Raw genomic sequence first — 13875 nt, 5'->3', positions numbered from 1 at the left:
GAGGAGGTGAAACTCCTGATCTTTTTCCCGTATCGAAGAAAATGAAATCGCTGGTATGGGAATACTTAAAAAGTTACAGACGGCCGCGACGTAAAGGAGGGCCAACCGACATGTATAACATGTTTGCGGAGGGTGGCTGCCAAGGAGGCAACGCCTCCAATAAGATTTCGTATTTATACATAATTAAAGGTTAGTCAACAACAATGTTCCCTCTAAGCTGCGCGCGTGCGCAATCGCGCACTGCTGGCACCTACTCTGCGCACAAGAAATTCTATGCTGCGCACAAAAAAAAATCAACAGAAACGTATTAATTGCGTTGTAACTCGGTGAGTGACAGGTGTCCAGCAAATGATACGATAAGGTTCACTTCCGCTACGCAGCCAATCATAGCATTGACATTCCTTGTGTAGTGCCCAGCCTACGCGCACCGCGCGTGTAGGTAGCAAGCTATCAACAGTGCGTGAGTGCGGCGGAGTTGAGAGACGCAAAGGCCAACCCCTTAACTTGGCGAAACGAACGGGCAGCGACACATCCACTCACCAAGCCAAAGTAAAAAAGAAATACGATTCATATAAGATGGAGTGGCTGTCGGAGCATGTGCAAATAGACGAACAAGCGGTGAAACTGTGTGATATTAGCCACGGAGCCAAAGTACCAAGTGAGTTTTCAGAGGGAAAAATGCGGACTGAATGGAAGTTGGGCTACCTCAAGTGTCATATTCAGCAGAAAAGTCCTTTGAAAGCTGTTGAAAATTAGGAAGACTCAAGATGGGACAGGCGATTGGTACATTATTGGGGGAGAATGCAAAAACACCGACAGAAGAGAAACGAGCTGTCCCACAAAACAAAATCTGACCCAGAGCAAGTTGAAGTTCTCATTGAGGACATTTTACTTGCCATCGAAATGAATGCGTCAATGGTGTCAGTTCAACAAATCCGCAATCACATGGCAAAGTATGTAAGTATACCAGAAAGCTGGCGAAGTAAAAACTATGCCGTTGAATTTGTAAACTCAATAAATGAGATAGTGGAGAACGAGACTATGTGCAGTGTTAAAAATGCACCCTGGCATACACCGATAGTAGATGAGAGCACTGACATATCAGTACATCAAATGCTAGGCCTATATATTAAGATGTGAAAAATAAGGTACAATTTAAGTCAGATTGGTGTGTATTCTAGTGACATTTATAAAGATATTTTAATTATGGATATTAATCATTAAATGCTCTTAATACTAGATAATTTACGGGCAGTAGAAATGCTAATAGGCGTGAAAAGGTGTGATACTGGTATGTGGCCGCCATGTACAGTATTTTTCGGACTATAAATCACATTTTTTTTCATAGTTTGGCAGAGGGTGCGTCTTATACTCTGGAGCGACTTATACTGTATGTGAACTTATTCACACATTATTATATCATTGTTGCTAGTTAGCATGTTCTTTATGCAATACTTATCTGAATAACTCTAAATAGCTATGTTACATTAACATACTAGGCATGTTCTCAGTTCATTGTTTATGAGTCATGTAATGTTAGCATACCGTACACTTATTCAGCCTGTTGTTCTCTATTGTATTTTTACTCTAAATTGCCTTTCAAAATGACATGTCTGTTCTTGGTGGTGGATTCTACCAAATCAATTTCCCCCAAAAATGCGACTTATACGCCGGTGCGACATATACGTTTTTACCTTTTAATTGCGCATTTTTTGGCTGTGCGACTTATATTCCAAAAAATACGGTATACATCTGATGTTGCTCACCGTGGGCCGCAGTGTGCTCAGGGAGCTGGTGTGTTTGCTCAGACACATAAAAAATTGGAGGGAACATTGGTCAACAATGTCATGAACGTTTTGCACGAGGTGCGAGAGTTAACTCCAGCATGTTTAGTGTGTCTAGCTGTGGTAAAACATGTTTTTTTTTTTTCTCTCTGGCAACTGACTCTGTTGAGAAAGAGTGTGCGAATAAGGTAAACATGACAACAGTCATACACACGTGCTTTTTATGGAAAATAATTCAATTATTTTTGTTTTGATGCTAATAATGTTGAGCTTAGGCTGTAGGTTTAGGCTCACCTAGAGGACTGCATTTATTTTAATTTTATTCAGAATATTTTGTTATTTTAATTTCTTTTATTTTAACATTATACTTATGTTCCAAATTGCTAATATGTTTTGAAAAATAATAATCCTATTTAATGGAAAAATGTTCTGCTCTAAGTTTATCATTAGTAGACGTCCTTAATTTGAGCTGGGAGGGTGGCAGCTCCCACTTCGATGGCCGTCAGTGGCAGCCAATGCCAAGCAGCGATGTAATTTTGGGCCAGTTCCATAACCCACGGGGATCCAACTCCGGTCATCGAGAGCCCCTATTTTGCTTGTTTTCCATGTCTCCCTCCTCCAACACACCTGAATCAAATGATCAGCTCATCAGCAAGCTCAGCAGGAGCCTGATAACGATCCTGATTATTGGAGTCAGGTGTGTTAGAGGAGGGAGACATGGAAAACAAGCTGGATAGGGGCTCTCGAGGACCGGAGTTAGGTACCCCTGCCATTACATGTTGATTTTTAGTCCCTTCCTGTTGATTTTGGGGTATTTCAGGGCTACTTCCTGTTTATTTTGGGTCACAGAAAAGGAGTGACCTGGGAATGAATAGGCAGTCACTCAAACTCGACAAGAAGTGACCTGTAAATGCCCTAACATCAACAGAAAGTGACCTGTAATCACCTGTGAATGCTCTAGTTCAGGGGTGGCCAACCCTGGTCCTCAAGAGCCGCAATCCAGCTTGTTTTCCATGTCTCCCTCCTTTAACACACCTGAATTAAATGATCAGCTCACTGGCAAGCTCTGCAGTTGCCTAATAACAATCCTGATAATTTGATTCAGGTGTGTTGGAGGAGGGAGACATGGAAAACAAGCTGGATTGCGGCTCTCGAGGACCAGAGTTGGCTACCCCTGCTCTAGTTTCACTGACACCTTTTTAAAACGATAACTCGATTCATGGCATAAGAGTATCGAAAACCTTTTGGGATGCAAAGTATCACAATATATCACCATTTCGATATTTTGTCACACCCTTCCACAATGAGCATTCCTCTAAAGCAGCAGATTTAGTCAGGAATTAGCATGTGACGCTCGGCTAGCACGGCTCCCATTTCTATGGACGACGTAATAAAGGGGATTGTGTGCTGCGACAACTCCCACAATGTCTCCACAGTTATACCAGAAAATCACACGGCGAGCTTGATAGGCTTTACTGATTCTCTACCCTTGCTTGTTGTCGTCTCTGTGTTTAATGACAGTTTCTCAATGGACAAAGGAATAAGAGGAAAAACCAAAAGGACACTGAAAGCGGGGGGACTGGAAGGGTTGGGAGTCTTGTTTTTTTTTTCTTTTACTGGGGCGAATTGGATGAAAGTTGGGAGGGGACGTTTCAGGGATTGAATGGCGGCGCCTCCGACCTTTGCTTGGCTTCATTACAATGACAAAGCATGCAAGCCGTCCAGCTCCACTGACTGAAGGGCGGACTTGGCCCTCCAGGCATACAGGAACGCTAAACTTGCCTCTGGATTCAAGCGATTGTGGTCAGAGCGCGCTTTTACGACCAAATCGTCTAGCCGCTAGCAAACAAAAAGCACGTAAAAGCCTTAGAGGTGGCTTTCTTGGTGAAGATCAAAGTTTTCTGGGATGCAAATTAAGCCAATACTCCTCAAATTGCCCTGAGCGCTAGCTATGGAGGGGCCTCTTAAAGAGACATATCATCTCTTTCCAAGCACTATAGGAAACATACCTCTAATTCCCCAATGATGCAGTCATGTGTTATGGTAGCCTCGGGTAAATGCACGGCCATTAACGTTCTGGTTATTCAATCTGCGAGGAAGCCATTCCCGAGTGATAAATCATGCGTGGCCCATATGCGAAGGCCAAGCGCCAAGTTTCTGAAAAGAATCTCCCACTCGGAAACACGGGTGATGACATTTCAGAATCACGGCAAAATGGCGCGAATGACATGGAGCGCAGATAAGCCTGATCTGAAAGGGTTGTCAGATTCCCAAACGGCTTATTCCGACTAGGAAGACAACCAGCAACAATTCGGGCAATACGAATTGGCTTTGAAATATCAGTATAGTGGGAAAAGGGTGGCGTGCCCTCTCTCTCTTGGGGGGTCGGGGATGAGATCCTACCCCAAGTGGTGGAGTTCAAGTATCTTGGAGTCTTGTTCACAAGTAAGGGTAGTAGGGAGCGGGAGATTGACAGGCGGATCGGTGCAGCTTCTACAGTGATGCGGACTCTGTACCGGTCTGTTGTGGTGAAGGAGCAGCTGAGCCAAAAGGCGAAGCTCTCGATTTAGCATTCGTTCTACGTTCTTAGTCTCACGTATGGTCATGAGCTGTGGGTCGTGACCGAAAGAACAAGATCCCAGATACAAGTGGCCGAATTGAACTCCTTCGCAGGGTGTCCGGGCTCTCCCTTAGAGATATGGTGAGAAGCTTGGTAATCCAGAAGGGTTGAAGGGTCGAGCGGCTACTCCTCCACGTTGAGGAGGCTCGGGCATCTGGTTCGGATACCTCCCTGAAGAGGTGGTCTGGGCATGTCCCACTGGCGGGAAGCCCCATGAACGACCCAGGACACGCTGGAGAGACTGTCTCTCAGCTAGCTTAGGAACGCTTTGTGATACCACTAGAGCCAGGCGGTATAACGAATATTTACCGTTACCGAAATTCTTCACGATGACCGACGTAATTTTGACCATGCCGGTAAATTCAGTAATTTAATAAAACAAGTAAATAGTCTTTTCATCCCGCTTTGACTCTGTGTTGTTCGGCTATGTTCATTCCCCTTTAAGAAAGCAGTGTGCTTACGTATGAAGTCACGTGGTTATCTTGAAGTCAAACAAACAGAAGCCCGGTAGGCTAACGCTAGCGGCTAACGCTATAAGCAAACGTGATGGAGTGTGGCTTAGGGGAAATTCGCCAAACTTTCACCCGACATTAAGTAGAGTCTTGGCGGCATCCAAACGGGCTTTAACCCGCTGTCCTCGCTGATTCTCATGATTTCAGGAGACGGTGCTTTCAGTGCTTTCTACTAATAGCCAGGCCACAGGATAACGCAAGCGGCTAACGCTACAAATGAATGTGATGGAGTCGGATAGCGTCTGTAACCTTGTCAAAATGGCTGAACTTAATGAGTGGGTTGGGCACGGACTGCATCAAGCAATTAGTATGTCGCGTATGTGTGTGTGATTTCTCTGATAGCTTTTATGACGGTAAAGCATTCAGCATCAAGTACAGTCCTCCAGTGAAACCTATAATATGACCGTTTAATGGCTACAGCTATTTTTCTGTATGTGCTTGCTTTACTCTGTGTCATTACTGCCATCAAAAATTCTTAAATGTTTCATTGGCATAAGAGAAATGTAGCTTTAATGTGTGCGTGCATGTATTAAAAAATGCTCTGGGAAAAAAAAAAAAAAATGAAACCTTGAAGTAAACACTTATGTTGAGTAATTATGTCACAGCAGCCATTAACAATAAGTTGTCTGTTTGAAGTGTACTGTTCAAGCTGTAAGTCATTTGTGTTACAATGACATGTTTGCACAGTCGTCGTATTGATTTTTATAATGTTGTACATTGTTCAAGTCATACAAGCGGTTGTAAATGTTCATACTTGAATTCTTATTGTTTGCAAGAAATGTTTATATACTTAATGTTTAGACTGCACGTACAATTGTTAAATGTGTTAAATTGAAAGCTGGTAAATAAATCAACGAGAAACGGTTAATTTGTATTTCATGCATTGATTCAGATTTTCAAATCATACAACAGTCCGCTTGGTTGAATTTAAAGCTGCTGCCCCCGCGACCCGACGACGGTCTAAGCGGTAGATAATGGATGGATATCAGTATAAGCTAAGGGGTCGCTAGCAACCAGTCCAATATATGGCTATGACCCCAACTCATGGTCAACTGAATGGTTAACATCCCAAGCCTTAGCATCGTTAGCACTGTGAAGAAAAAGCTACTTACAATTTTTCCAACGTAGACAATCCGACAAACGAGCCGTTCTTGAGTTCTTGAATTTTATTGTTGCTAAGGATTCTGCGAAGAAGAAAAAAATTGGATGAGTTCACAGTAACATTATACAAGGAGCTGCAAGGGCTAGCATGTTAGTACGAGTAGAGCTTGACCGATATGGGATTTTCAAATGCCGATTCGGATACCGATAACCCCCCAAAATTGCAGCCGATATCCAAAACCCATTTTGTAAACCAATATACTTTTTTTTTTTTAAAGGAAATAGATTATAAAAGACAAAGGCTACACCAACGCTACCAGTTACATTTAAAGTGCAAGGATCACTCAGGAAACACCTGAAAGGCTAAAGCAACATAGCATATTCTCTCATGCAAGATAAACAATATTTTCAGCCAAAAGCTTCCTTTAGCAGCCTGCCTTCAAGCTGCTGCAGGGTCCTTCCGGGGTCCTACCACCAGCCAAAGTTGCCCACATAGATGCGCGATCAAAATGCTTTTTTTAATCGGCTTATTCATTTTTGTTGGGAAAGAGTCCAAATATCGGCTGGCTGATATATCGGTCAACCTCAAGTACTATGCATAACTGTTATTATGGGGAATTGAGAGGGTATATTTTACATTAGCATTGATCATAGACATCATTACTATTGACATGTCACTTCATCATTCTTTGCGCGACGTCTTTTCAGAGGGGACCGAGCTTCATGTAGTAATAGCCGAAGACGGCACACACTCATGTCGACTTTTAGCTTGGATTTACTTACGATTGGATTTAACTACGAAAGCTGTCGTACCATGCATGCGTGATTGAAGAATTTATTTACAGGAATTTTCTTCTTTGTTTACACGTGGAGGCGGCTAATTTTCGTAAATGATTAGCCTCATAGTTTACTTTTAACCAAGAATCACTGTTTAATGTCCATATCTATAAAGAATTCAGGGATTTAAGCACTTATTCACAAGAATTTTCACCACAAAAACTCTAGCCACATTTGCTAACATGGTAGCATTGTACTTCGTCAATATATGTAAAATAAACACTAACGGCATGGTTTCTTTGCTTTTAACCAAGAATCGAGCCTGTTTTACGTCTATATCTATGAAGAATTCAGGGATTTAACCATTTATTCACAAGAATTTTCCCCACAAAAGCTCCTGTTACACCAGGCGGCTACTAGCCTCATTCGCTAACAGAGTAGCATTGTACTTTGTCAATATACGTAAAATACACGCTAACTGCACCGTTTCTTTGCTTTTGTCCAAGAATCGAGATTGTTTCATGTCCATATTTATGAAGAATTCGGGGATTTAAGCATTTATTCACAATCATTTTCACCAGAAAAGCTCCTTTTACGCCAGGCGGCCGCTAGCCTCATTCGCTAACAGTATTGTATAATGATAATAAAGCGCTATTCTATTTTATAATAAGTTGTGATTGTAGATAGAATTTATTAATAATCTATTTAAATTTTAATTATAACTGATTCTGCATGTTTTCCTCAAGTATTAAGTTTCTGATGTTAAATTGAGTGATTTATTAGCTGTTGAAAACTTGCAGTAAATGAAAAAAAAAATTAAGTTGCTTTTTTTGGTCAAAAACTAAATATTGCTATTGATCCTGAAAATACAGGTGATTATCGCTGCATTTGATGATTTTTGTGCATCTAGTGTAAAATCTGAGACTTTTATAGCCATTTTAAGTTGTGTTATACTGATATAAAAAAATAATCGGGATTTTATAAGGGAACGACTTTGATTTTTTTTATGCCGCCGCTCACGGAGACTCATATATGGCTAAGGTAGGTGCCGGTTTTGGTTTTAGGTCGGTAGCAGCTTTGGTTTTGAAAATATTTGAAGTAGGGCTGCAGCTATCGATTATTTTAGTAGTCAATTAATCGATTAACTAATTAGTTCGAATAATCGAGTAATCGGATAAGGAACATAAAAAATTAAAATACCTGAGCTGAATCTTAAACGGTATAAAAAAAATAAATACCGTAAATTAGGGATCTATGTACAGTACAACAAAAGAACAATTGGCTAACTTACATAGCAAAAGTCCGCTAGCTTAAATGCTTTAAAACAACTTTTTTGTACAATGCTCTTAACAAATGGTTCACACATATATTCCCACAAAAAACGGCTAAATATACCTATAAACTAAATTACAAATGCATTAAAAAAAAAAAAAAAAAACTTAAGCTCAAACAAAAACTTAGCTTATGTTGGTCTTAACAGGGAGCAGCTGGATTAAGCCATGTGAAATGAGGCAGAATAGAGGGCAGTGTATCCACCCAAATCAATAAATCTAAATGCAAACACAAAACAAACCATTACAACGCCACTTTAACGAATACTCGAAGCAGCAAAATTTAATTCGAATCTTTTTTTCTAATCGAATACTCGAGTTAATCGTTGCAGCGCTAATTTTAAGTTTTTGAAAATAGGCCCCCTACGAAACGGCCCTGTTTCCCGTGTCATATCAATAGGTTTTGAAGTCTATGCATTGATTCATGACTGTCCTTTTATATGAATGCTCAGTCATATGCAGTATGTTTTAACAAATATGTTTTGTGGAATACTGTATAGCAATTGCAGCGACCCACTGACAGAGTTTGAGAATTAGTACTCTGCAAGGAGCTCAAGGCGACCCTAAATCCTCCACCCTAAGGGCGTCTACTGCTCGACAGGTCATTTCCTTGCAGTCTGTCTCTGGCTGATTGCTTCAGGACTCCAGATGGAATGATCTAGAGGTATTCCTAAACCTGGGAGAGAAAAAGCTTCCTGATCTTGACACATAGATAAGTCTCTAAACCCTGGCAGCTTTTATCATCTTTTGTCCTGTCAGCGGGAAAGGAAGATTCCAAAGTTCCATCAGGTGAATAAGTGACAATACCTTGACAATGTTGCTAACATCTATTGTGAGATTCTTACCTGTCCATCCAGGTCAACACATCATGAACTCAAACAAGACATCCCACAATGCTTTCAACTAGCTACATGCTAGAACAACAATCAAAGCATATAGTAGCAAATCTTTTCATTTCTAGGCCTCAGGGTCTATTATTTCCCTGCCCTGGTGCTCTCATGTTACCGCAATCACTCAACACCACTGCACAGATCAACTGCACTGTGGAATTCCTACAAGTGCACAAAAGGGAGAGTAGAGTGGTACCTCAACTTAAAAACGTGTCTACATACAGAATTTTCAGGATAAGACATAACTCAACGGGAAAGTATTGCCTCTTGTTACGAAAGGCAAAAATACAGTATGGCTGGTACTCGCAGCTTCCAGAAATTACTGAACGTTACATACTTATTGCTGCTCTGCCATTGGCTATTGCCAAGCATTCCTGGCATCCAATTGGCTAAGAGGGACCTCTACTGCATGTGTATGTGTGTATCCCCTTCATTCGCCTCTCGTGTTCCGACAACTTTACAAGAGTTTATTAACTTTTATTCTTGTTTTTTTTTTTTTTTACATTATTCCACATAGGGATGCAGCTATGGATTATTTTAGTAGTCGATTAATCGATTAACTAGCTTGTTCGAATAATCGAGTAATCGGATAAGGAACATAACAAATTAAAATACCTGAGCTTCCTCAAACGGTATTGGGGGAAAAAAAATTAATAAATAAGGATCTAAGTACAACAAAAGAACAATTGGCTAACTTACATAGCAAAAGTCCGCTATCTTAAATGGTATAAAATGCTAACGCTCTTAACAAATGGTTCAAACACATTTCCCACAGAAAAACGGCTCAATATACCAATAAACTAAATTACAAATGTATTTTAAAAAAATTACCTCAAACAAAAACCTAGCTTATGTTGGTCTTAACAGGGGGCAGCTGGATTCAACCATGTGAAATGAGTTATAGCATATTCACTCTTGCCACTAGAGGACAGTGTATCCTCCCAAATCAATAAAACCAAATGCAAACACTTTCAAAACAAACCATTACAACAACATTTTAATTAAACGAATACTCGAGGCAGCAAAATTTAATTTGAATCTTTTTTCTAATCGAATTAATCGATTAATCGTTGCAGCACTAATTGCACACTAAACAAAATCTCAGTTGTGCATAATCTAATTGTAACATGTATTTGTTACATGTTTTAATGCATTTTTGCGCATTAAAAAAAGATTTATGTCTGAATTTGAGGGGGCTTGGAACAAATTAATGCATAATTTTCGGACTGTAAGCCGCTACTTTTTTCCTTCATTTTGAATCCAGCAGCTTTTAGTCCAGTGCGGCTTATTTGTAGATTTATTTGGGTTAATAGGCAAAACATGCCTCCTAGCATGCATTACAGCGCTGTAGATTTAAATAACAATCATGTTCTGTGCTAATTATTTCTTCAGTTACTGCTACAGTTGTATCATTAATTGCTTGTTATGGTATTTGTTAACACTTTATTTGACAGCGGCGTCATAAGACTGTCATAAGATCATCATAATTATGACATGACATTATCATGGGCATTACTGGATGCTTATGACAGATCTCATTACGTGCCATCCAGCAAATTATGTTACTAACTTAATTTATGTCCAGCTCAGATCTTTTAGATCCATTCAAAAGTGAGATAATTTGCCAGATAACACTTAATAACATCTGTTATAAGCATTCATGAATGCCCATGACAGTGTCATGTCATAATTATGATTGTCTAATGACAGTGTTATGGAACCACTGTCAAATAAAGTGTTACCAAACACAATAATTAGTAATTAACGAAACAACTGGAACAGTAACTGAAGAAATAATTAGCACAGATTACAGATTTTGATTGTTATTTACATCTGGGGCGCTGCAATGCATGCTAGGAGGCATGTTGGCCAACAACAGTTTTGACAACAGGTGGCAGAAGAGGTTGACTGTCTCCCCCAAGGGAGCAGTGATCGCCAAATGAAGCTTCTTGAAGCAAGGAAATTTTTCAGCCAATTGGTTCAAAGCTTCATGGTGGTTCATTTGGTCTTATGACAGTCGTTTGATGCCGCTGTCAAATAAACTGTTACCCCTTAATATCTTTTGGTGTAAATATCCAATGTAATGACGTATGTAATTTACGTCCAGTGCGGCTCATCTCTGAACAAATGTCGTTTTCGTGTCAAAGTTGGTGGGTGGCGGCTTATAGTCAGGTGCGCCTTATAGTGCAAAAATTACGGTAGATAGACAACGTGTTTCTACTTACAGAAGTTTCAAGTTAAGAAACTACTCCCAGAACCAATGACTTTCGTATGTAGAGGTACCACTGTACTCCCAGAACCAATGAATTTCGTAAGTTGAGGTACCACTGTACATTTGTGAGAGTTTTAAGTGAGATGGAAAAGTGTAGTGTATTCGCCCCTCCCGGGTAAAATGTATTGGACGTCTAAAAACGTCAATGGCACTGAACCTTGAGGACACTTCGTACTCCTTTTAAACGAATTGGACGTCCATCGTTGTCAATAATGGGAAAAAACACACTGAGAAGACCTGTTGAAAGCTGAAACCAAGCAGGTAAACGTGACGCGTTCAAATACCGTCGTAAACGGGGAAAACATCGCTTCTACTCACAGTGTTACAGTCCGATTTGGGAAGGAGTCGGCCGGTAGCACCTGGCGGAGCTCCATGTTACTGCAGACCACCTTTCTGTCGGACGCCAGGCTTTTCCCGGTGCTTTTCGAGTGCTCGTCGGACGATTTACAAGCGGACGCGTCCGCCCTGCAGCCGCCAACGCCGAGCAGCAAAGTCACAAACTGGAGCAGATGAGCTTTCATTTTCCCCACGGGACAGCAAAGTAACCCCAGTGAAAAGCGATAAATCTCATGAATCCTCCAAAAGTTTTCTTTTTACATTAACCAGAAACATGGTATTTTAGCTTGTAGCCCATTCGCTTGGATTTCAGCTCCATCCTCCATTTCTCTTCAGCCTTCAATGCAACGGAAGGCTTCTTTGTTTGTTCCTTCGTTTAAAATCGCGTTGAGATTGATACCCATCGCGTTGAGTGATTTATTTCATTTTTGGCAGCTGCGTTTATGCCCAAATTATCCACATACACGCGAAAAAATGGCTCGGATAGTGGTTGGATCCAAACAGAAGTCCCCTTTCTCCTTTTTTTTCGCGACAGGAAATCAGCCAGGAAAACACGAGCGGCCAGAGAAACAGCAGTTGAAAAGTTCCGACAGCAAAAACGTGAAGTCTAAGTAGACTGTATTCAGGAGCAAAGTGTTCACAATTTTCTGAAGCGTCTCGTAAGTTCCTTTAACGTCCTGGTAAACAATTCCAGCCGAGTTCTTGTCCATTGAGAAGTCTTAGCTCTTCCCACGGTACTCTCTTACCCGCCTGGAGCCGAGTTGTCCACTCGCTTCCGAGTGTGTATTTCAAAATAAAGCCCTGGGCGGAAATACATATATTAAAAAAAAATAATAATAAATAAAAATTAAAAAAAAATAAAATGGATGCTTTCAAATGCGAATAATTATTTTAATTTTACGGTTAACGTTACATAGTACGGAAGCGTATTGCATTCATATGAAAAGTTAAAAAAAAAAAACGGCTGGGTGTTTTTTAAATTTTTTTTTTCCAACTCTCCGTTTTTCTGAGTAATTTATTTTTGGGACTGTTTTTTTGAATTAATTATTTTCCAACCCTCCGTTTTTCTGAGTAATTTATTTTGGAGGTCGTTTTTTAAATTAATTTTTCTTTCTTTCTTGGTGCCATTAGCATTAGCAAGCTCAGGAAAAAATATTTATTTGAAAAACGACCGTTTGGTCGTGGTCAATGATATATAAACACAAATTTTCACCACATTGATATTACATTTGGAACAACCAAGATATACAAAAATAACATAGTCTTAGTTAGTCAATTATTGAACGAAGATGGTCAACTTTACACTTGTCAAGAATTGTTTATTTTATAGTATTGTTGTTACGCCTCGTGAATATTCTGTTGTGTTCGATGCGATACCAGAGGGCTCTCGAAGATTATTACAAAATTCTCCTAAAGGTAGAAATTGTAACGTGCCAATATTTGATCCAAAGTCTCTGTTTATTGGTTATAAATGTGCACTATTAAGCTCTGAAGCCTCCGACCATTGTTTGAGAAGACATTCAAAAGGAGATAGTTTCCAAACCTGTAGCAATTTCTTATTGGAATAATTTATAAGAAAATATTGAATGGAAACATACTTGGCTTTTTCCTAGAAAATATTTATTAAGAAATAAAGTAAAAGAAATCACACTCAAATTACTTCACAGGTGTTATCCTGTAAAGAGGACAATGGTTAAATTTAAAATTAATATTGAGACATTATGTTCTTTTTGTGCAAATGCAGAGGAAATTATTTCCCATTTGTTTTGGGAATGTACTTACTCCCACATCTTTTGGGTTGACCCGAACAATTATATTAATTCCAAAGTTGTGCCATCATTGAAAATTGTTTTTAGACATATTTTGTTTGGCCTATCCAACATTGAAGAACCAGAAATGGATAAAAGATATGTTGTAAATCTGATTTTAATATTGGCAAAATTTCACATTCGCTGTGTAAAACATGCTAATCAAAGACCAAATTTTCATGTTTTTGGGAAAATGTTTTCTTTATATTTGGACGATTTAAGTTCCTCTTTGAACCCCAAAGCTATAAGGACCAAAAGACTTTGCAAACAGTGCGGCTTGTGTTAAAAATGACCCCGACCATTTTATTTATTATTTTGTTGTTGTTGTTGTAAGTCGGTTGATTGTATGTGAATTGTTTGCTCATTATTTGTATTTGTTTTTGTATAAATAAAGTTTGTTTGGAAAAAAAAAGAAAAAAAAAACGACCGTTTGAAGGTTTCGCG

At 39.6% G+C, this 13875-nt stretch overlaps 1 protein-coding gene across 1 annotated transcript in view; it reads right to left on the bottom strand.

Moving 5' to 3' along the window:
* Positions 1-12389, bottom strand: part of adgra3 (adhesion G protein-coupled receptor A3) — a 30257-nt gene extending 17868 nt beyond the window's left edge. The window contains exons 1-2 of the mRNA XM_057855166.1: positions 11606-12389; positions 6029-6100 (exon numbers count right to left, since the gene is read on the bottom strand). Coding sequence (XP_057711149.1) covers positions 6029-6100; positions 11606-11808 — 275 coding nt within the window. The 5' untranslated portion in view covers positions 11809-12389. The remainder of the gene's footprint in view (positions 1-6028; positions 6101-11605) is intronic.
* Between the last annotated feature and the right edge of the window lie 1486 nt (positions 12390-13875).

This window comes from Corythoichthys intestinalis, chromosome 13 (assembly GCF_030265065.1).
Source record: "Corythoichthys intestinalis isolate RoL2023-P3 chromosome 13, ASM3026506v1, whole genome shotgun sequence".
Classification (NCBI taxonomy): Eukaryota; Metazoa; Chordata; class Actinopteri; order Syngnathiformes; family Syngnathidae; genus Corythoichthys; species Corythoichthys intestinalis.
This window is presented reverse-complemented; position numbering and strand designations above follow the sequence as displayed.